The sequence below is a fragment of the Hemitrygon akajei genome, chromosome 4, assembly GCF_048418815.1.
Source record: "Hemitrygon akajei chromosome 4, sHemAka1.3, whole genome shotgun sequence".
NCBI lineage: Eukaryota > Metazoa > Chordata > Chondrichthyes > Myliobatiformes > Dasyatidae > Hemitrygon > Hemitrygon akajei.
Window position 1 is genome coordinate 74,063,904 of NC_133127.1, and position 23,881 is coordinate 74,087,784.

Here is a 23,881-nt window from a genome sequence, read left to right on the forward strand (position 1 = left end):
ATCCTTGTGAAAGGACCATAAAGATTCTTGTGGAGGTTTGATAAATTTGTGTTCATATTATCAGTAGAGATTGTGAGAAAACACAGACAACGTAATAAATCATCAGACGGTATTTAAGTTTAAAACCATAATCTGCTGTGCAATGCCTCTGAAAATGTAACTCTCAAGCAGCGACAATGTGAAGCTTGCTTATGGCTTTGGAAGGTCAAACTTCAGTCCAAAAAGTGGTGAATACAAAAATTCACCTCATTGAATCTCTATTTCCAGTCAACAAACAGGCAGCCTTACCATTTGAGACAGCATCATTATTCATATTAAAAATTATTAACTTTAGTTATTATTAATTGTTAAAACTGACTTGCAATTTAAATGGGGTAATTCCATGCAATTTAAAAGTTTTCTATACAATAAACCTCATCTTCTCTCACTATAATGAAATGTTATTAAAATGATCGAAACATCAAAAAATTACATTTACACAAGAGATTTTGTAGATGCTGGAAACCTTGAGCAACACACACAAAATGCTGAGGCACATCATCGGGACAGACTTCAGGGTCTTGGCCTGAAACACTGACTGTTTATTTCCCTCCATAGATTCTGCCTGACTTGCTTCATTCTTCCAGCAATTTGTATGTGTTACTCAAGAAAGTTACATTGCAGCAAACACAAGGAAGACCAGACAAGAGTCTGCAAATTATATGCAATGCCCTGGTTAAGATTTTACTGCTACTGTATAGGGTAGTTCATTTGATGGCTTTCTGTGGGAGCAAAGTGTTCTGCTAGTAGTGTTTAGGTTACGGTTAAAGATAAGGGGTTATGATGTTCAGCTTAGGAATGTTGATTCAGCCCATTAGATTGGTGGAATTGGGCTGAGAGGTTTTGTGATGGGCATGGGGGGGGGAGTGGTCTTTCCAGTGGGAGATGGAGAAAGAAGAATTGGCTCGAGTGAACCAGCCGTAGGATTTGATCCAACTGGAATGTGTGATTCGATGGAGTCCAAGATGGAAAATTCTACCAGTGATCAATGAATAGGAATCGGCGCTGTGAGTAAAATGGACACATCCAGCTTTTGGAAGATCTGAGCACCAACCTTGTGGACATTTGACTGTTTCAATTATAATGGGCCCTTCTTTTTTTCTTCTTTAATAATTGTTGTGTAAGTTGACATTCATAAATATACTTCCTTTATAATAGTATGCAGTGTACCATCTGTTATTTTTTGCCAATGGCTAATTGCATAGGGGCAGTATTTGCACAGTGTTCACAGATCAAGGTTCAAGTGGTTGAGACATCCCAACTTCCCGGTTTTGGTGAAATCCATGTCACACCAACCCTAGACTTATGGAGTCTGTAAAGGTGGTTTTCTCACAGTGGCTGTTAGCAAGGGGATAATGAGCCATATCTCTAGAGACACCCAATAAGAAGGGATTTCATATAGATCAATGCTTTTTATATGGCGTATGGACATAAGGTTTTACCCCTTCAGTGGAACAAACTCAGTGAACTAAATATTCCCTTATCTAACTTTAGAATCTAATTGCTAAGGATATGGCAGCCGCAATTATACAAGTAACCACTTGGATGTGATAAAACACTGAAAAAAATTTGAAGTTATTTATATGGCATCTGAGGGAACAGAGTAAACTTTCAAATCTGATTTCTATTTTTAAAAAAAATCATAGACTGATCCTACCTGGAGGCTCCAATACATCTGGAGAAGATTTTTCAAGGATACCCGTTGGATCTGAGATTAATGAATAAAAGTTAAGCAGTTTGTACATGTTCTGCCAACACTCTGCAGAAGGCTCACTTTGTTCAGACACAGTGATTGAGTCAGAGTCATCCATATGAATAGTCACATGGTCCACTACATCCTTTGATCCCTTCCTGGAAACCTTTGAGGTTCTTCTTTGTGTTGGACCTGATGAATTCTTATTTCGTGTTTCTCTTTTATTGTTCTCATTTCCAAGTCTTTTGCTTGCTTTTGTGCTATTTCCTCTGACACCTCCATTAAGACTGCCACGAGAACTGCGACTGAAATCTGATGAACGGAAATCCCGATGTTTTCGTGTTTTGAATGTTGGTGTGGGAGATACAGACCCAGCTGTGTATCTACTCAGTTTAATGTCTGTTTGAGTAGCCTTTATATCATCGACCATTGTGCTAAATTGATGGATGAGTCGGACTAATGCCATGTCCACGTGCTGGCTGATAGACTGACAGGAGATAGTAAAGTTAACATGGAAGGTGTTCTGATGATGTCTATTAAGTTCATGGAATGAAAGAGCATTTGTTGAGTTTTGGTTATAAGTTGGCCTGTCCATCACAATAGCATTTATGCAAAAGGTGTTAAACATCAAGGCTGGTTTGAAGTCAAGAGGTGGAAGATTTATCATGCCCTGTCTGAAAATCAAAAAAGATGAAACAGATAGGAATTCTGCGCTCAAGCTGAAATGTATTTAATTACAAACGCATTACTATTTATACATTGCCTATAATTAAACTATAAACTTTTATAGTTTGTCAACAGAAGCCAAGGTTTACATTAGAAATAAAGGTTGATCTGTTTTGGGTTCATGAGACAGAAGTGAAACCATATGACGATTTTATGACCGAAGTTTGCTTTGATGTTGGTACAACAAATTGTGTCACAATGCAGATTATGGAGGAGACAGTAATTCTGATGTATTTGCACTTAAAGTGAGGCATTAGGTCAAGCATCTTCACCAGATACACTGTAGCTTTTCTAGATAGTGCCTCACCGCCACCATTCTCAGGGTAATTATTGCTGATTTTGCCATGAAACACAATCCTGAAACAAAAACACGATTGTGACTCAAGACGAGTTAGAGCTTGAATTATTTTCTCCCAAGAATGAAAATGTATGTGGTGCATATTGAAATCCACATTCAACAACTATAACGACTGCTTAAGAGGTACATGGTAACCTAGAGAAATGACAATGAAAATTTTAAGATCAATGATATGAATTTTGGTCAGCTTTCTGCTCAAATAAAATAAACAGCTGAAGATTAAAGTATTGAAGATTGATGACAGAACGGTTGTTACCTTTTTTATTAATTCAACTGTCTTTCGACTCTATTAGAAACAATAACGGCACTTGAAATTAAATACCTTCTTTTCCTTCTGATCTTTCTTTCTTTCGATGTATCAGAATCAACAATATCAGCTCTGAGACAATCCAGGCTTCCAGAAAATGACAAATGTTTCCCAAAATACATCCCATAAGTTAAAGGTGCAATATCTTGTGATTGTATTCCAGTGTTGCTCAGTAAAGGCTTAAAAACAACCTAAGAGTAATGAAAGATGAATAATATTTTACGTTCACTGAGTAATTTTAAATCTGTATTTTTACTTCAATCTTTATAAAATTAAGTCAAAAAAATGAATCTGAAATTTCAGATAGCATGTAAATAAAATAATTTTAAATGAAAAATAAAACAAGTTTACCAAAATACTATTTCTGAGAGATGGTCCATGCTAATCTCAGAATGATCAATTGTGCATAAGAGAGATATTAAATAAAAACGAAACATACTTATACAAATGTAAAACTAAGAATCGACCTCAATGATATTAAATGTGTTTATGACCTTAAAACTGTAGGATACTTCAATTACCTGCGCATCAGCCAGCTGAACAGCAGGAGGGCCTTGATTACCCTCCTCAATACCAACAATTTCATCCTGACTGGTGCTATTCTGTGACTGCGTCCCATCCAGAGTGTTCTGATCACTGGAGAGCATTGTATTAAAGTCAGATGCAGATTGTATTGTTGGAAGATTATACATCAAACCTATGCAAAAATAATGAAATATGTTTAAACCAAAGTGGAAAATGTTTTAGGGATATAAAAATAGTTTTACAAATAATCTAACTCATACCAGCATGCACAACTGTTTCAAATGTAAATCAAATCAATTCAAAATAAGCCACAAATCATCTTGGTTTTACATGTATTTCAGCCTATGTTTTTTCTCATTTTGAGATACAGCACAGAACAAGCCCTTATGGCCCCTCCAGCCGCGCCGCCCAGCAACCCCCTAATTTAACCCCAGTCTAATTAGGAGACAATTTACAAAGACTAATTAACCTACTAATATACTAGCATTTCCTCATGTCAAAGCATTGTTCGCCTTTCCATTAAAATGCATAAACTCACATATCCCAACTTACACCACCCCCATTTTTCACATAAATCTTAAATGCTTAACTTCTCTATATTCTTTTCTGGACTCTATTCTCTTGACACCAAATCTTTCCAGCTAGCCACTTATCACCAAAAAAATTGGATACTGTTTTTTCATCTTATTCATTAATCTAAATTGTGAATAGTTAACGATCAAGTAATGGCCCTCAAATTTAATAGACACAAGGTAAAATGGTTCTATCCTATTTTAAAATGTAAACACATCCAGAAATGGTAAATCCAAATCACATGTAAAACCAGTACTCTATGAAAAGAACTTAGATTAAAACTTTGCTTCTTAATACATATAGATTAAAACTGAATACTATTGTTTGTTATGGTTTGTGGAGAACCGTATTTTTGTTCCTTTTATAATTAGACACTGCATACTGCAGCTGGAATATGCAGAAATGAGCCAGGTCTTCCAGTGCCCTAGATTAGTTATAGCTGCAACTGTTGGTGCCTACAGCTTTTACTAATTGGAATTTGACTGAATGGTTACAGGTGCCAAGCTCTCCAGTCTGGTTATTTTTGACATACATGCACATTTCTTCCTAAAATCCCAATGAACTGGTGAGCGCCTCAGAGAGCCCAGCTGACCATGAAGTATATCCAGGTTACTGTGTCAGTGCAGTACCACCACAACTGCTAATCCTGAGCTGAAAATTTTGCGCATTCATTCTACTAAAAAGTCAGAAGTATACTCGTGTTTCCAAGATACAAGTCTAATACCTTTTTTGCAAACCTCAGCCTCACAGAAGCTCTAGATCTCTCCTAATCTCCAGCCTTCTTCCAGCCCCTCCAACCTCCTGTCCCCAAGCAATCTGCAGCCTCCTCCCAGAAACCCCTACCTCCCAATAGTGAGTCTCCTGAAATCTTTTATATCCCCAGCCTACCTGCAGGCCTTTATTTTGGGGCCAGTGGACAGCAATGAAAATCAGGGGTATGGGTTGGATAACTGTGGCTGGGGGCCTACTACCTATAGGATGACCATACCGAAAACACGTTGGGAGAAGCAACAGTCATGTCAGCATGCAAGCTGTCATAAAAAAAATAGGAATTCAATTTTTAAAAAAGTACAATAGAACTAGCAGTGAAACCTTTTCACAGATTACAACAAACACTGAGGAATATCACAGCATAGAAAAACATTCAATCATTTTTAACTTGAGCAGCTAAGTGGTAAAACAATGAACAAAGATAAATGTGAGATACTATACATTCAGAGGTACATCACCTAAATTAGGGGGAAATGAGCAATTGGTTAGCAGCTGGGGACTCAGATGAAGGAATTATTGAAAGACAAATTTAGATCAAGGCAATTTAAAATGCTATTGAAGCACTGGGATTAACAAGATTCAAAATTAGTGAAGCTGTGATGCATACCTACTTGGATCTTTTATTGTCACTCTTTAAAACACTGGACATTTTATATGTTGTCATATAACTGATTTCTCAGGAAAGGGAAAATACATTTTTCCTTTGAATTAATTGACAACATTAAATCAGAATACTTAATCACAACATGCATACAGCACTGCAAGGCAATAATTATGAAAAAAATGTTGCCATGTTTGGGAAAATAAATCAATGTACCTATAACCTTTATGTTGTATACTATTGAATAAACAGCTTTCAGGAAATTGAGATCTGAAATTTAATGCAATGAATTTATTATAATCAGGTTGGTGTCAGGTATGTTACTAATTTGCTCTGGATAATGAAATGATCCCATTCTTTCATCTTTGCTCATTTATTTCCATGATGGGAAGAACCAATGGGCCAAATGGTCTAATTCTGCTACTATTTGTTATGGTCTTAACTTGGTATGAAATATGTTAAACAGTGAAATCTAGCCACATTAAAACCACTGAACTATAGAGAGAATAATGGCATAGCTAATCTTACCAGATGTCTCACTATCAGCTTAACATCATATCTTTGGAAGAAAATGAAATTGTGCTGTAAGCCCTACTGCCTCAGGAAAATAGCAGCATATTGAAGTAAGTAAAACAATTAAAATTACAGAAACTAAGGCAAGAAAATAAGGATTTGGGATCTGTTTGTCGATGCAATAGTAGCTGTAGGGATACAATGAAGAAAACAAGGCTAAGGCATGATGCAAAATCAGTTGAAATGGTTCACTAATACCTTATCCTTTTGTCCAACATCAATGTACTTATAACCTTGATGCTGTAAACTATTGAATAAACTGCTCAAGAAATTGAGATCTGAAATTTAGTGCAATGAATTTATTATAACCAGATTGGTATCAGGCATGTTACTAATTTGCTCTGGGGGGGGGGGGGGGCAGCAAAATCTTACACTGAGTTAATGAAATGACTCCACTCTTTCATCTTTGCTCATTTATTTCTAGAAGTGATTTTCCTCAAACCATATGATTCCTGAGCATTTAATTATTTTTATAACTTTCAATTAATGTGTTAACTAACATCAACATTAGATTCTGAATACAAGATCATTCAGCTGTTTGAATATTAGTTGACTGCATTTTTATATACAGTATATATATACCACATGTGCTTCCATTGGTTTACCTGTTGGAAGAGCGTTGTGGCCAGATCTAGGCACTGGTGATTCTTGAGTAATGCTTCCTCGGTTACTCACAGCATTTGACATCCAGTTATAAAAACTGACTGATGATGGTTCAGACAGAAGTGGATGTTCAGACAACATATCTGTAGCAACAGCATTTCCTGAATTTGCAAAATAAGTAGCTGAACAACATCCATCGTCACAATTAGCACTCAAGAAATGGATCTACTTATGAAACTATATATCAGAACAATAAAAATGACTCTTTGAAATACAACCGGGAATACAGTGCAACATTTTCACGTTCTTGGATAGTGTTTCCTTTCTCCTAAAAAAGTAGAAGACGCTTTACTTTGTGAAAATGTGACAAATTAACGACTTACCTTCTAGCCCTAATCATCGAATTTAACAGCAGTTGTTTTTATTAACTTTAATCTACACTCGGTGGTCTCTTTATTAGGTACACCTTGGAACCTGGTGGGGTCTTCTGCTGCTCTTACCATCCACCTCAAGTTTTGGTATGTTGTTATTTCAGAGATGCTCTTCCGTGCATCGCTGTTGTAATGTGTGGTTACTGTTGCTTTCCTGTCAGCTTGAACCAGTCTGGCCATTTTCCTCTGAACTCTCTCATTAACAAGGCGATTTTGCCCACAGGACTGCTGCACACCAGATGTTTTTTTGTTATTGGCACTATTCTTTGTAAACTCTAGGGACTGCTGTGCATGAAAATCACAGGAGATCAGCAGTTTCTGAGACACTCAAACCACCCCATCTGGCATCAACAATCATTTCAAGGTCAAAGTTGCTTAGACCAGGTCCTTTCATATTATGATTTTTGGTCTGAACAACTGAATGTCATAACAATTTCTGTATGCTTTTATGCAATGAGTTGCTGCCACATGATAGGCTATTTTGATATTTGCATTAATGTACAGGCGTACCTAACAAAATGGCCAGAGTACACATCTTATATACACACACGCGCACGCACGCACGCACGCACACAAAACATTCAAAGTCCAAACCTATGTAATCGTCATGAGAGGTGGAAATGGGCAAGGCTGGCCTACAAAGCTGTGTAGGTCAATCCCAGTGGATAGAATGGACTACAGAAACACTGATGAACTCCAACCATACCATCGACTTTTTGAGCACATGATGCATTGCAGGGCAAGTTATCTGGATCTTGCATAGTTGACAACACTTTTGTCATCAAAGTCCACATCTTTCTTGGCTAGCTGGAAAGTGAGAACCATGTACCAGGCAAGAAAATCCACCATCATAGCAAATGAGATGAAAAGGTACAAAAAGTCAGTTCTTGGACTGAGTGAGACAAGATGGACATCATCTGGAGAGACTCAGCTGAGAGACAGGATAAGTACTCAGACCTTCAGAGCAATGATACACCAAATATAGAGGGTGTAGCCTCCATGATGACAACAGAAGCACGTAGAGCCAAGATCACAAGGGAAGCCATCACTTCAACAACTATCACTGCTAGCTTTAAAGCCAAGCACAAGAAGAAAACAGCTTAAGTTATTCATTGTTTTTTTTAAAATTAGTTTTTCAAAACATTTTACAAAATTAAAAACCCCAAATCCCAATGAGGAGCATTAATACAGTGCAAGATTAAGCATACAATAACAATATGCTACAAAGGAAGAGAATTTAACAAAAAAGCACCTAAATTAAAGACAAGTGAGCTTAGTGTCCTCCCCAAGCCCCACAACACAAGAAAAAAACAACAACTCCAGACCAACCACCACACAGTATAAAGAGTATAAGTCCAGACAGTCAAACTCCCAGACTGTGAATACACTTAGCAACAGAGGATAATAATGCCTACTACCAGAAAAAAAAAAGGGAGCTGAAAGCAAGGGACCGAAAAGAAGAAGAAGAAAAAAACAAAAAACCCTAGTCAAGAGGAAGGTTATGAAAGTACTCGATAAAAGGTCCCCAGACCTTATGGAACTTTAGATCCGAATTAAGAACTGAATAATGAATTTTTTCGAGGTCCAAGCAGGCCATAATGTCGTTAAGCCATTGCGCATGAGTGGGCGGGGCAACATCTCTCCATCTAAGGAGGATCAAGCCTCTAGCCAGGAGAGAGGCAAAGGATAGTATTCGGCATTTGGTCGGACCCAGACATAAATCTGTCTCGCCCCAAAAACCGAACAGAGCAATTAAGGGGTTTGGTTCTAGGTGCTGATTCAGAATACCCGATAATGTAGTGAAGACATCTTTCCAAAATTTCTCCAAGCTAGGACAGAACCAGTACATATGGATGAGAGAGGCCACGCCCCTCTTGCATTTATCACAGAGCGGACTAATGCCAGGGTAGAATCGAGATAGTTTAGATTTAGACATATGGGCTCTATGAACAATCTTAAACTGTAAGAGGCAATGGCGAGCACAAAGGGAGGTTGAGTTAACCGATTTGAGAACTGAGTCCCAGCTCTCCTCGGATAAGGAGATATTTAAATCCTGCTCCCAGGCCATTTTAATTTTATCCACAGGGGCCCGTCGTAAGGCTGCTAGTTTATCTCGGATAATTGAAATTAAACCTTTACCTAGTGGATTAATGGAAAGAAATAGGTCCATAGCATTTTTCGCAGGCATTTCAGGAAAGTTAGGCATTAAAGGAGCAGTAAAGTGTCGGATTTGGAGATATCTGAAAAAGTGAGCGTTAGGCAAGTTGAACTTAACGGAGAGCTGCTGAAAAGAAGCGAAGCGATTATCAATGAAGAGATCTTCAAAATGTCTAATGCCCTTCCTGTACCAAACATGGAATGCTGAATCGTACGTAGTAGGTAAAAAAAGGTGATTATGTGCAACAGGGCTAGAAACGGAAAACCCCTGGAAACCATAGCATTTCCTGAACTGAGCCCATATACGCAAAGTGTGTCTAACCAGAGGATTAGCTATTGATCTGGGCAGACTGCTAGGGAGTGCAGAGCCAAGAAGTGCAGATATAGATAATTCTTTAGTGGAGCTCAACTCCATTGCCACCCAGTTAGGGCACTTGGGTTGACCGTGGAAGAAAGACCAGAAGGCAGCACAACGTATATTAGCTGCCCAGTATTATAAGCGAAAGTTAGGTAAAGCCATGCCACCCTCTTTTTTAGATTTTTGGAGGTGGATTTTATTAATTCTAGAGCGCTTATTCTGCCACAGATATGACAAAATAATAGAGTCTAAGGAATCAAAAAAAGATTTAGGAATTAAAATTGGGATAGATTGAAATAAGTATAAAAATTTGGGGAGAACATACATTTTAACAACATTAATACGACCTACCAAGGACATAGATAGAGGTGACCATTGTACCAGACTCTGTTTTATAGCATATGAAAGATTGACAAAGTTTTCACGAAAGAGATCTTTAAACTTCCTTGTGACTGTAATTCCAAGATAAGTACATTGATTATGGACTACTTTAAAAGGGAGATCCTTGTGACTGTAATTCCAAGATAAGTAAATTGATTATGGACTACTTTAAAAGGGAGATTCATTAAGTTAATGAAAAAGACAAAGATGGGTTCTACAACACACTCAGTGGAGTCATCAGCAGAAGGAAGGAAAGAGACCTGACCATTGTAATAGGAGATTTTAATGCCAAAATAGGCAGGGATAATGCAAAATACGAATAGGTGATGGAGAAACATGGTCTCGGAGAAATGAATGAAAATGGGGAACATAAATTAGGCAGAGCTAAGATGGCGCTAAACGGCTACTCCTTTGCTTGCATCTTCGGAAACAGCTCTATTTCCATCTTTAATATTCTTTATTTTTCCCTTCAGGCTTCCTTTGAAGACCCCAACCTGAAGTTACAGGCAGACTTCGGTTCTTTCGAGAATGGGACCTGTTCTCGGAGTTTCAGGACTGGCTGCTGTTCGGCAAGCCAAGGGTTCAGCCTGAGAGTCCAGCTCGTATTTGGATTGGAAGCCTAAGATCTCGGGGCTCTGGAGACAGACAGATTGATGGTCATGGCAGGAGACTCATGCGTCATCGGGGAAGTCAGAAAATCTACTGCTATGGACCCAAAGACCCGAGACCTTAGCGATCTTCAGGCACAGAGCTTGAAAAAAGCAATGTAACAGACTTTTAACATCGTAAACCAGCAAGTTGTTTGTTATGTCTCTCAGCTCGCTGGGAAAAAGGAGACACCTCCCTTTCCTTTATTAGGGAGAGAGAGAACCTGTGGTATGTTGAATGTCTGATAAACCACAAAGTCTTTGCGGTAACTGCAAGTCTGTGTCTTTGCTATTGCTTTGCTCACGTTTGAGTGCTCAGTGATGGTGCCAATGCTTGCTTTTTTTGCCATTGGGGGGAGGGGGATTGTTGCTCACTGCTGCTTACAGGAGGGGGGGACTTTGGGGTTCTCACGTTTAACTGTTGTTCATTCTTTGGGGCACTTCACTGTTTTCATGGATGTTTGCGAAGAAAAAGCATTTCAGGATGTATATTGCATATATTTTTCTGACATTAAATTGGACCTTTGAACCTTTGAACTGATTTGCTGAAACTTGTGCTAACTTCAAGCTAGTTACTGGAGAAAACTTATTCCCACACAAGCAAATACACAAGGCAGCATGGATGTCACCAAAAAAGGTAACAAAGAACCAGATAAACCAATATGCATCTCAAAGTAGTTTTGAAGATCACTCCATGATGCAAGAGTGAAACATGGTGCAGTTGCAGGACCAAGACACTATTTTTGATCGCCAAAGTACGATGAAGCAATAAAGAAGCTACGCACCACCCAATCAGAGACTGAGCACAACGTGAGCTACCTGAAAGACAAAGAAACACTTCATAGATTTGCCCTCACACTTTCCAACAGGTTCCAAGCATTGATATCAAAGACGAATGGACTATTGTCAAAGAGGCAATAAATGAAACTTGTGCGGATGTGCTAGGAAAAAGGATATTTGAGCATAAAGAGTGGATTACACCAAGAATGATGCGAACAATCAACAAGAAGAGAAAACTAAAAGAAAAATACAATAGAAGCAGAACCAGGACCAGGAACGAGAAAGCAGAGGCACAGAGGGAATATGACAAAGGGCACAAGGACGCAAGGAGAAACATGGAGGGACAGGAGAGAGTACATCAACACCCTTGTGTCCCAAGCAGAAGCAGCCTCAAAATGGGCATATGAAAGGACTATACAATACTACCAAGAAACTAGCTGGCAAATTCAAATCAATGCCCACATGAAGGGTAAAGTTGAAAATATCTTAACTAAAGAAGATGAACAGCTCCAACATTGGGTACAGTCTTTCAATAAGCTTCTGAACAGACCACCTCCTCCGGAATTTCCTTTAATTCCAGAAGCACCATTACACTTGGATGTCAATTGTACCAAGCCAAAAAAGGAAATCATACAGGTAATCAAGAGGCTAAAGTCAGGAAAAGCAGCTAGCCCAGTCAGCATACCACCAGAGGTGTTGAAGGCAGGCCCTAAACTTTCTGCAGATATCCTATACACTTTGTTCTGAAACATCTGGGACAACGAAGAGATGCCACAACAGCGCAAGGGAAGTCACATTATCAAGCTTCCAAGGAAAGGTGACCTATAAAACTGTAAAATCTACAGAGTTAGGTCCTTAATGGCTGTCGTAGGGAAGGTGCTAAACAGAATTATTCTGAAACGCCTTTAACAAGCAGTTGACACAACATTTAGGGGCCAGCAAGCGGGTTTTAGGAGAAATCGCTCCTGTATAGACCAGATAGCTAACTTAAGAATAATCACAGAACAGTCAATCAAATGGAATTCCTCTCTCTATGTCAACTTCCTCGACTACAAGAAAGCCTTCAATAACTTAAATAGAAACATCCTTTGGAAACTTATGAAACATTATAAGTTTATAACTTATGAAACTTATCAATATCATCAGGAACTCCAATATCAACATGTCATGCAGTCAAAATTGCAGGAAACCTGTCAGAAAGCACCACTATGCTGAAGCAGGGATGTTTGGTGGCTCTCTTCCTGTTCCTGTTGGCAATAGATAGGATTATGAGACAGATAAGTGAAAAAAGAAATGGAGTCCAGTGGACTATGTGGCGGCCTGATGACCCAGAGTTTACAGATGACATCGTCCTACTGTCATGCTCTAACCAAAAGATGCAAGAGAATCAACACTCCTGACCACTAATTCCACCATGCTAGGTCGAAGGCCAAATGTAGATAAAACGAAAGTGATCAGGATAAACTGCACTAGCAACAGACCCATAGTGATGAGAGATACAACCCTGGAAGGAGTGTCTTTCTTTGTCTAGCTTGGAAGCATTGAGAGTATATATGGTGGAATGGATGAGGGTGTCAAAGCCAAGATCAACAAGATCAGAGCAGTTTTCCACATTGAAGAAAGTGTGGACATCCAGAGTCATATCAAGGAAAATCAAAATCAGATCTTCAACTCAAATGTTAAAACAGTGCTCCTATATGGCCCTGAAACCTGCAGAACAAAACAGACACTACAAAAACAACAAGTGCCTGAGAAAAATCCTAAACATCAGTTGGACTGACAAAGTAACCAAGTAGACACTGTAGGAAAACACCAGACAGGAATCGAAAGAGATACAAATATGCAAAAACAGCCACACCTTGAAGAAGCCAACCCACAACATCACCAGGCATGCGTTAAAATGGAATCCCCGAGGAAAGAGGAAAAAGGTACTTTCAAAGTACACATGGAGGAGAGATGTCAAGGCCAAAATTAGATGATGGAAGCTCTCCGGGTCCACCTTCGAGAAACTGGCTCAACTGGCTTAGAACCGAGGATTATCAGGATGGGAGGTCACCGATGGCCTATACTCCAGTGGGAGCTAAGGGCCCAAGAAGATGAGACTTTTAAAGACACACACACACACACAGAGTATATATGTATAATCTATATTTTACAGTAAAAATAAAGTAATTGCTTTACAGGATAACCTACAAGTTCTATGCCAATCCTGTTTCCCTTCTAATTCATACCTCAGCAACTACACAGCTGAAAGAACCAGTTCCATGTCTGAGATGCAAATAATAATACAAACAATAATACCTTTGAATTTTCTTCCTCTATGCAGGAGGAAGTCAGAGAAGAGCATTTTTTCACAGATCAACAGCTGAAACAAATGCTTTAATCAAAACTATTATTGCCCTGCACAATACCATGTCATCGTCATCAGCGATTACTCAGAGTGGAGTATGATTCTTCTCTTGGTGGTTGACCTGGTCACTTGTGGGTTCTGAGATGACTGAAGAAGCCAATCTGTGATCCACAAGTCCGATTGCAGTTTTGACAGGTGAAAGTTATTGAGTGGTGGCAGATGTAGCTGGTTGGGCCTTTCCCATTCTCTCCTTACACTGAGGCACTTAGTCTCAAGCAGCATGGTGGAGTTAATTCTTCAAGCTGTGCAGTTCCGTCAGACAGCCCTTCCTCCAGCTTTCCCTATCCTGTGCTAATTTCTCCCATGCATTCAGGTTGTTGCGGCACTTCCTCAGGTGGGTCTTGATATTGTCCTTGAACCACTTTTTCTACCTTCCAGGACTGTGCTTTGCATCCTTGAGTTGACCAAACAGGAGTTTTTTTTTTAGGGAGGTGGGAGTCAGGCATATGAATGATGTCGGCAATCCATTACAACTGGCATTGAGTCACGATTATGGCTATGGAGTTAATGTTAGCTTCCTCAAGGATGATGGAGTTAGTATGCCTGTTCTTTTAGCTAACTCTCAGAATCTTTTGGAGGCATTTTTGAGAGTAAATTTCTGGGGATCTTATGGGCCTGCTATATGCTGTCCATGACTCTGCTCCACAGAGTAAGAAGGGGAGGACTATAGCTTTATAGACCAGAAGCTTAGTGTTGGTCTTGATATCCCAATCTTCAAAAAACCTCTTTCCCAGCCTGGCAAAGGCTCCACTCACACAGCCTATTTTGCAATTTATTTCAAGGTCAATGTTGGCTCTTGAAAAGAAGGCTGCCAAGTTATGGGAAATGATCAGTGTTATTCAGAGGGATGCTGTCAACTTGGATAGCTGGCGGTTTAGGAGCTTGATCTGAAAGCAGGTTGGTGCAGGACTTGGGCTTTCTTGATGTTTAGATCAAGTCCCAGGAGCTTGTATGCTTTGGCAAAAGCATCCATTATGCACTGAAGATCCTCCTCAGAGTGAGCTTCGATGGTGTTGTCATCTGCATATTGGAGCTCCATGATGGAAGTTGTTGACACCTTGTTCTTTGCCTTGAGCCTTCTTGTATCAAAGAGGGTAGACTATCTGCAAAAAAAATGGAGGAACAAGGCCACTGGGCCTGATGGAATTCCTCAAGGAAGGTGGCACGGAACTTTTAAATCATATTCATGACCTGCTTGTCAAGATCTGGGATCAAGAGAAGATTCAGGGATGCCCTGATTGTCACACTCTACAAAAAGAGTGATGAAGCTGACTGGAGAAATTGTAGAGGAATCTCCCTCCTCACACCCGAATTTTACGTGATCGGCTTTCACCTCTGGCAGAAGATCTCCTGCCTGAGTCTCAGTGTGGCTTCTGTCCAGCCAGAGAAACATCAGACATGACTTTTTCAGCACGTCAATTGCAGGAAAAAGCCCAGGAACAAAATCTCCCACTTTATTCGGCATTCAAAGACCTTACAAAAGCATTTGACTCCATAAATCTGTAACACCCTGGGAAAGGTTTCACTGCTATTTCAAAGGTCTTTCTGTAGAAGCACTGCAAATGTAATGGTTTTTCTGTAGCAGCAGTGTTTGGGTTATGACTGGAGATGATGGGGCTTTGGAATGTGCGCCGTCCAATGAAGTGAGTGTTTTCTCTTCTTGTGTGCCTGAGTCTGGGTGATCTGGGTCTTTTGTTCAGCGAGAGATAAAGAGAGAAGATGCCTGAAAGGAGAGGTCATAGACACCAGGAAGGAGTAGATTTGGAATTGGGCAGGGAGTTGACAAATTCCAGGGAAATCGATGGAGGATCAGTGGAAGGGAAACATTGAGCTCCAACTTGTGCACATTAGACTGTTTCATTGAAATGGGCCCTTTTCTTTTTGTTTTTCTTTACCCTTCAGTCAAATTAAGAATTATAAAACTAAATCATTTAATTGCACATGGTGTACTGTTCATTATTTCATGGTACTGATTTGTAACGGGAACAAATCATGCAGCATCCACACAAACAGGAGGTTCTGCACCTCAAAACTTCACACGTTTGAGGGGCCAGAGATCGCCCTCCCTAGACTTACGCTGCTGACCAAACCGGAGGGTTACAAATCGTCTTGCCCTTTGGCAAGTACTGTCCACAATCAGGTGGCTGGAGAAATACCTCAAGATCTTGCAGCTCTAACACAATGATATAAGTGCAACAGTCACCAGCATCAGCGGCTCTGAAACAGCACCTTTTAAGGTTGAGACCAGAGTTAAACAGGGGTGCATCATTACCCCAACTCTGTTGAACATGTTGAAGAAATAATAATAATAATAAATAAACATGCAATAAATATCAAGAACATGAGATGAAGAGTCCTTGAAAGTGAGTCCATAGGTTGTGGGAGCAGTTCAATAATGGGGTGAATGAAGTTAAGTGAAATTATCCTCTCTGGTTCAAGAGCCTAATGGTTGAGGAATAATAACTGTGCCTGAATCTGGCAGTCTGGGTCCTGAGGCTCCTGTATCACCTCTCTGATGGCAGCAGTGAGAAGAGAGCATGGCCTGGATGGTGCAGGTTCAGGCCGGATGTTGTTTCCCTATGACAACACCCCTTGTAGACATGCTTAATGGTGGGTTGGACTTTACCTGTGATGGACTGGACCATATCCACTAATATGGCATTGCAGCTGTACAACCTCACAGTCATAAGTACAAAGTGAGTAGATAAGAGGGCTACGCACACAGCCCTGTGCTGATGAAGGCTGATTGATTGGGGCCTGCAAGTGGAAAAATAAAGGATCTAGTTGCACAAGGAGGTATTGAGGCAAAGGTATTGAAGCTTATTGATTAGCTTTACGGGATGATGGTGTTAAATGCTGAGTTCTAATTGAAAAAGACCATCCTGAAGTATGCATTTTTGCTGTCCAGATGTTCCAGGGTTGAATGAGAAGCCAATGAAATGGCATATGCTGCGGATCTCTCTGTCAGAAGGCAAATTGGAGCAGATCCAAGTCACTTCTCAGGCAAGATTTGAGATGTTTCATCACCAGCCTCTCAAAGTACTTAATCACAGTGCATGAAAGTGCTGGATGATGGTCATTGAGGCAGATTATCACATTCTTCTTGGGGCACCAGTATAATCAAAGCCTGCTTGAAGCAGGTAGGTGCTTCAGACTGCCGAAGCGAGAGGTTAAAGATATCAGTTAACACTCCAGCCAGTTGATCAGCACAGATCTTTAGTACTCAGCCCAGTACCCCATCTGCGCCGGATGCTTTCTGTGGGTTCATCCTCCTGAAGGCTGCTCTAAATTGGCCTCAGAGACTGAAATCACAGGGTCATCAGGGGCTGTGGGAACTCATGAAGGTTCCTCTAAATTTTGATGGTCAAAGTGAACATGTAAGGCACTGAACTCATCTGGGAGCAAAGCCTTGTTGTCACCTATGTCACTTGATCAAAGATTAAGAATTAGGGCTGAAATTTAGCTTTGAAAGTTATACCTACTACATTTTTTTGAAAACTATTTCAATTTTGACTTGTAGTATAACCGTCACCAAAGTTGGGTGAGTTGGTTTAAACAGCTTTCATGACAATGTCTCACTTACACTTCACATAAAACAACAGCAAAGTATGCATGTAAAGGCTAAGAAGAAAAAAAATTCAAGCTTTCAGACCGCACGTAATTCAGGAACATCAATCCCTGAAGTGGATCTATGGGAACAAACGTGAAATATACCTTGACGTGTAAGTGAGCTGCTTTTAATCACTGTTGCATTACGTTGAGGCGTTCCTTCAAGAAGATTGTGAAGACTAGGGAAGCTCCCAGTCAAGTAGCTCAGCAGACTTTCCTTCCTAGGACTTTCCCTTGTCGGCAGTCCCGGTCGGCTAATGTGGGCAGGTGAGTCTGCTACCGTATCTCCACTGGTGTAGCTGAGAGACTGGTAAGGATGAACACCCTGTATGGCAAGCATGGAAAAAAGTTGGAATATTTTGAAAGCTTAGATAATGGGATAGATTTAATTTCAACTTTTCTTATGCATTTCACTTCCTGTACAATAAGTCTATAAACACACTGCAGAAATTTTAATATTTGCAATTCAAATAGATAATATCATAGCTTGGTAGTTTATGGTTACCTCTCAGAAGCAAAATGAAATTGACTGCCCGATGGATAAATGATTATAGTCTATTCAAAATGAACAGGGTTATCTCACATAACCCAGAAAATTCAGGACTCAATGGCAATTCTCTACTACTTGGCAGTTATTCTCTGATGATTCTGAGATTACATCCTACCACTGCAATCCTCACAGAGTTCAGTGGGGGAATACAAATTCTGCTGATTTCTCACTGCCACACTACAATTTTTTTTTGTAAGGAACCTGCAGCAAATTTAGGAACAATAGCTCCACTCAGAAATAAATAACCAAACTTTGAGTGATGTGAGATAGCTGTCCAAGTGCTTTTCTCCTTTTTACTGTGGGTAACATGTTCTGCACCTACTCCACTCATAATCACCAAACCTCTGCCCCTCCAAAACACCTCCCACCTAATGTTACATTTGGAAGGTGAACGCTCTGTGGGGTCTCGTTGAAGATGATCATACTGGCTTCATTTAATACACAATGCAATTAAAATACAAGTGAGCATCAAGCATGGGCAGTTTCTGGCTATCAGGAAGTATTGGATCAATATATTCATTTGTCTGTTTGATCATTAAGCTATTTTTCCAATCAGTATCAACAACTACCAGAGCAAGTGGATATTGGAAGATATGTAGATAACTTAGCAAATTAATTTTGAAGTTCGCAAATAAATACATAACAAAAACTTTTAGTAACAAAATAGTGAGGGGGAACAAGAGATTCTGTGGACGTGAACAGGACACCCAGATGGTATGTTGCCTCCCAGGTGCCAGGGTCAGGGATGTCTCAGATCAAGTCCACAACATTTTGGAGAGTGGGGGGAGCAGCCAGATGTCTTGGTACACATTGGTACCAAGGACATAGGAAGGAAAAGCAATGAGGACCTGAAAAGAGAATTTAGAGATCTAGGTAGAAGGCTGAGAAGCAGGACCTCCCGGGTAGTAATTTCTGGATTGCTGCCTGTGCTACGCACTTGTGAGGGTAGAAACAGGATGATTTGGCAGATAAATGCGTGGTTGAGAAGCTGGTGCAGGGGGCAGGGCTTCAGGTTCTTGGATCATTGGGATCTCTTCTGGAGGAGGTATGACCTGTTTAAAAGTAATGGGTTGCACCTGAACCCTAGAGGGACCAATATTCTCTTGGGCATGTTTGTTCGAGCTGTTGGGGGGGGGTTGGGGTTTAAGCTAATTTGGCAGGGGGGTGGGAACTGGAGTGAAGGGACTCAGGATAGGACGGATGGTAAAAAAGTAAAGATATCATGCAGTCAGACTGTAGGGAAGGGTAGGCAGGTCATGGGACTTAGTTGCAGTTATCAGGCTGAGTATCAAAACATAAGAGATGTAGAATCAGAAGGACAGCAAACATGGTACTCAGGGTGTTGAATTTAAATGCACGTAGTATAAGAAATGAGGTGGATGGTCTCTTGTTGATCTTCATTTCAGGTACAGTTGTTACTGAATCGTGGCTGAAGGATGGTTGTAGTTGGCTGAATGTCCAAGGTTACACATTATATTGGAGGGACAGGAAGGTAGGCAGAGGGGGTGGTGCGGCTCTACTGGTAAAAAATGGCATCAAATCAGTAGAAAGATGTGACATAAGATCGGAAGATGTTGAATCCTTGTGGGTTGAGTTAAGAAACTGCAAGGGTAAAAGGGCATCGATGGTAATTATATACAGGCCTCCCAACAGTGGCTGGAAGGTGGACCACATATTACAAAAGGAAATAGAAAAGGCGAGTCAAAAGAGCAATGTTAAGGTAGTCATGGGAGATTTTAACATGCAGGTCAATTAGGAAAATCAGGTTGGTAATGGATCTCAAGAGAGTGAGCTTGTTGAATGCCTAAGAGATAGCTTTTTAGAGCAGTTTGTCATTGAGCCTAATAGGGGATCAGCTATACTAGATTGGATGTTACGTAATGAACCGGAGGCGATTAGGGAGCCCTTAGGAACCAGTGATCACAATATGATTGAATTAAACTTCAAATCTGTTAGGGAGAAAGTAAAGTCTGATGTAGCAGACTACATCAGACTACATCCTTACTCCTTACCGGAGTAAGGAAATTACAGTGGTACGAGAGAGGAGTTGGCCAACGTAAATTGAAAGGAACTGCTGGAAGGGATGTCAGCAGAGCAGCAATGGCATGTGTTTCTGGGAAAAATGAGGAAAGGTGCAGGATAGATGTATTCCAAAACTGAAGAAATACTCAGTATTTAATGATAAAATTGGTAAAATAGTACAACCATGGCTGACAAGGGAAGTAAAAGCTAATGTAAAAGCAAAACAAAGCAAAACTTAGTGGGAAGACAGAGGATTGGGAAGTTTTTAAAATCCTACAGAGATCAACTAAAAATCATTAGGAGGGAAAAATGAAATATGAAAGCAAGCTAGCAAATAATATCAAAGTGGATAGAAAAGGTTTTTTCAAGTATGTTATAAATAAAAGAGAAATGAGAGTGGACATTAGACTGCTAGAAAAGGAGGCAGGAGAAATAATAATGGAGGACAAGGAGATGCAGATGAACAAAATGAGTATTTTGCATCAGTCTTCAATGTGGAATAGACTAGCAGTATGCCAGATGCTGTAGTGTGTGAAGGAAGAGAAGTGGATGCAGTTATTACAAGAGAGAAGGTGCTCAAAAAGTTAAAAGGCCTAAAGGTACATTAGTCACCCGGACCAGATGAACTGCACCCTAGGGTTCTGAAAGAGGTAGTGTTAGAGATTGTGGTGGCGTTAGAGATGATCTTTCAAAAATCATTGGACTCTGGCTTGATGCCAGAGGACTAAGAAAATCGCAAATGTTACTGCACTCTAAGAAAGGAGGAAGGCAGCAGAAAGGAAATTATAGACCAGTTAGCCTGATCTCAGTGGTTGGGAAGATGTTAAGAGTCAATTGTTAAGAATGAGCTGATAGAATAGCTAGTGACAAAACAAGATTGGACAAAATCAGCATGGTTTCCTTCAGGGAAAATCCTGCCTGACGAACCTGTTGGAATTATTTGAGGAAATTACAAGTAGGATAGATAAAAGGGATGCAGTGGATGTTCTATATTTGGACTTTCAGAAGGCCTTTGACAGGGTGCCAACACATGAGGCTGCTTATCAAGTCAAGAGCCTATGGTATTACAGAAAAGTTACTAACATGGTTAGAGCATTGGCTGATTGGTGGGAGGCAGCAAGTGGAAGTAAAAAGACCCTTTTCTGGTTGGCTGCCAGTGACTAGTGGTGTTCTGCAGTGGTCGGTGTTGGGACTGCTTCTTTTTATGCTGTATATAAATGATTTAGATGATGGAATAGATGGTTTTGTTGCCAAGTTTGCAGATGGTACAAAGATTGGTGGAGGGGCAGGTAGTGTTGAAGAAACAGGCATGATGCAGAAGGACTTAAGACAGATTAAGAGAATAGGCAAGAAAGTGGCAGATGAAATACAATGTTGGAAAATGCATGGTCATGCACTCTGATCGAAGAAATAATTGTGCAGACTATTTTCTAAATGGAGAGAAAATTTTAAAAATCTGAGATGCAGAGGGACTTGGGAGTCCTTGTGCAGAACACCCTAAAGGTTAACTTGCAGGTTGAGTAAGTGGTGAGGAAGGCAAATGCCATGTTAGCATTCATTTCAAGAGGTCTAGAATACAAGAGCAGGGATGTGATGCTGAGGCTTTATAAGGCACTGGTGCAGCCTCGCCTCGAGTACTGTAAAGAGCTTTGGGCCCCTCATCTTAGAGAAGATGTGCTGGCATTGGAGAGGGTCCAGGGGAGGTTCACGAGGATGATTCCAGGAATGAAAGAGTTATCATATGAGGAACGTTTGATGGCTCTGGGTCTGTACTCACTGGAATTCAGAAGGATGGGGGGGGGGGGGATCTCATTGAAACCTTTCAAATGTTGAAAGGCCTAGACAGAGTAGATGTGGAAAGGACGTTCCCATGGTGGGAGAGTCTAGGGCACAGAGGGCACAGTCTCAGAACAGAGGGGCGCCCTTTCAAAACAGAGATGCGGAGAAATTTCTTTATCCGAAGGTTGGTGAATTTATGGAACTTGTTGCCACTTGCAGCTGTGGAGGCCAGGTCGTTGGATGTATTTAAGGCAGAAATTGATAGGTATGTGATTGGACATGGCATCAAGGGTTACAGGGAGAAGGCCGGGAACTGGGGTTGAGGAGGAGAAAAAAAAGATCAGCCATGATTGAATGCTGGAGCAGACTCAATGGGCCAGATGGCCTATTTCTGCTCCTATGTCTTATGGTCTTTTGGTCTAAAATGTACACTACTTGGTGGCCATTGTTTATAAATTACATTTTGGTGTAAAAGAAAACAGTATACCAGATTACTGAAAAAACTCTCATCCTGAAAACTATATTTACATCTACAATCTAAAAGCTAAATTAAGAGATTATTGGTATAATAAATGAAATAATCTATGCTGTAAAAAAATTCTGAACATTAGTTGGAAGGGACTAAGATTATGGTCCTGTCTCTCCATAACCACTGGATTTAAAATATTAAACTGCAGTGCATAATTTTAAATGCCAAAATAGGTTTGAAAGTGAATTACACTTAGTAGAAATAAAAATAAAATTAAGATAGCACATCATTCTTGATAAATAAACATAGGGAACAGGCATCTTGTTAAATTACAAGCAACTTTTATTTTGTACTTACTTTTATTTTAAGAGTGGATTCATGTGCATGAGTATTTGTTTTGGATAACTTTCTCATGATATCACAGCCAGTTACTGGTCCAGAGGTTGTTCCACCTCCTGGTGGACGACTGCTCTCCAAAAGCATAGTGTGTTCACTCACTGTAGCTGCAACAAAGAACAGCAGACTTAAGAAAATCGCATCTAAGCAGTTACACCTAACTAAACTACATCAGGGTTAAATTCTGGGGTCCACAGTTCATAAAACTAATCTGTTACTATTGTTAAGGAGCATTCTGGATTATGCAAATAAACCAAATGTTAATTCAAAAAAGAATCCAGCTTCATTTCTTATTGTAAATGTAAATAAATTCAGGAAGCTTGCAATTAGCCTTCATTTTTTTTGTCAATTGCAGGCAGTAAATTGAAGTTAAAAGCACAGGCTGCTCCACAGACTAAGAGATTGCATAAGCAAGAGACGAACATTAAGAAAATGGGGTGTGTTAATTGCTTGTATCAAATCAGGCTACACGGCTGTTATTTGCATCATTATGACTTGAGTGCAAGCTGACAGACCAGGAGGATGTTGTCACTGTCATATCAAACATGGTCACAAGAACAGGCAATCAATAGTTTATGCACTTACCGTGTACACAGAGACAGCCCTGATTTTGGGTGTCTGGCTCACTGTCATCCAAATGTCTTAGAATATTTATGTTAATTACTTTCTCCCGAAGGCCTTTGCGCCTTTAGAGGTGTCTGATCAATTATAATGTGCTTCCACTACATATCCCAAAGGAACCATCTGTCAACCCAAAGTATTGAAGTAAACAATGTCATTGTGGATATTGAAACCTTATTGGATGACGTACTGTTACCTTTGATTCTAGGGCTGTAAAAATGTGATGTACCTTTTGGTTTGTGAGACTCCAGAATGATACCTGCGTTTTCTTAATAAAAACTCCTACATCAGCAGCTTCATTGTCTCACCAGTGACTTCAATCACAATCACAATATTTGGATTGTCAGCTGGGATATGTTCATGACCCACAATGTGTCCAGTGACTTCAGCAGTCGAAGGGGGTGAGTATATTTTTTAAAAGGAATGGCACCCATACTTAGATCTGTTTAGGTCAACAACCATGGGATCACAGAGCATCAAAGGACATGGCAAAGAATTAACC

General features: G+C 40.0%; 1 protein-coding gene across 6 annotated transcripts in view; it reads right to left on the reverse strand.

Moving 5' to 3' along the window:
- kiaa1109 (KIAA1109 ortholog) overlaps nt 1-23,881 on the reverse strand; it is a 447,188-nt gene that overhangs the window by 136,991 nt on the left and 286,316 nt on the right. For 5 of the 6 annotated variants that reach the window (XM_073042844.1, XM_073042845.1, XM_073042848.1 and 2 more), the window contains exons 42-47: nt 22,720-22,865; nt 17,648-17,867; nt 6,772-6,930; nt 3,645-3,820; nt 3,139-3,314; nt 1,697-2,406 (exon numbers count right to left, since the gene is read on the reverse strand). In XM_073042844.1, coding sequence (XP_072898945.1) covers nt 1,697-2,406; nt 3,139-3,314; nt 3,645-3,820; nt 6,772-6,930; nt 17,648-17,867; nt 22,720-22,865 — 1,587 coding nt within the window. The remainder of the gene's footprint in view (nt 1-1,696; nt 2,407-3,138; nt 3,315-3,644; nt 3,821-6,771; nt 6,931-17,647; nt 17,868-22,719; nt 22,866-23,881) is intronic. The other variant, XM_073042847.1, reaches the window with a different exon arrangement.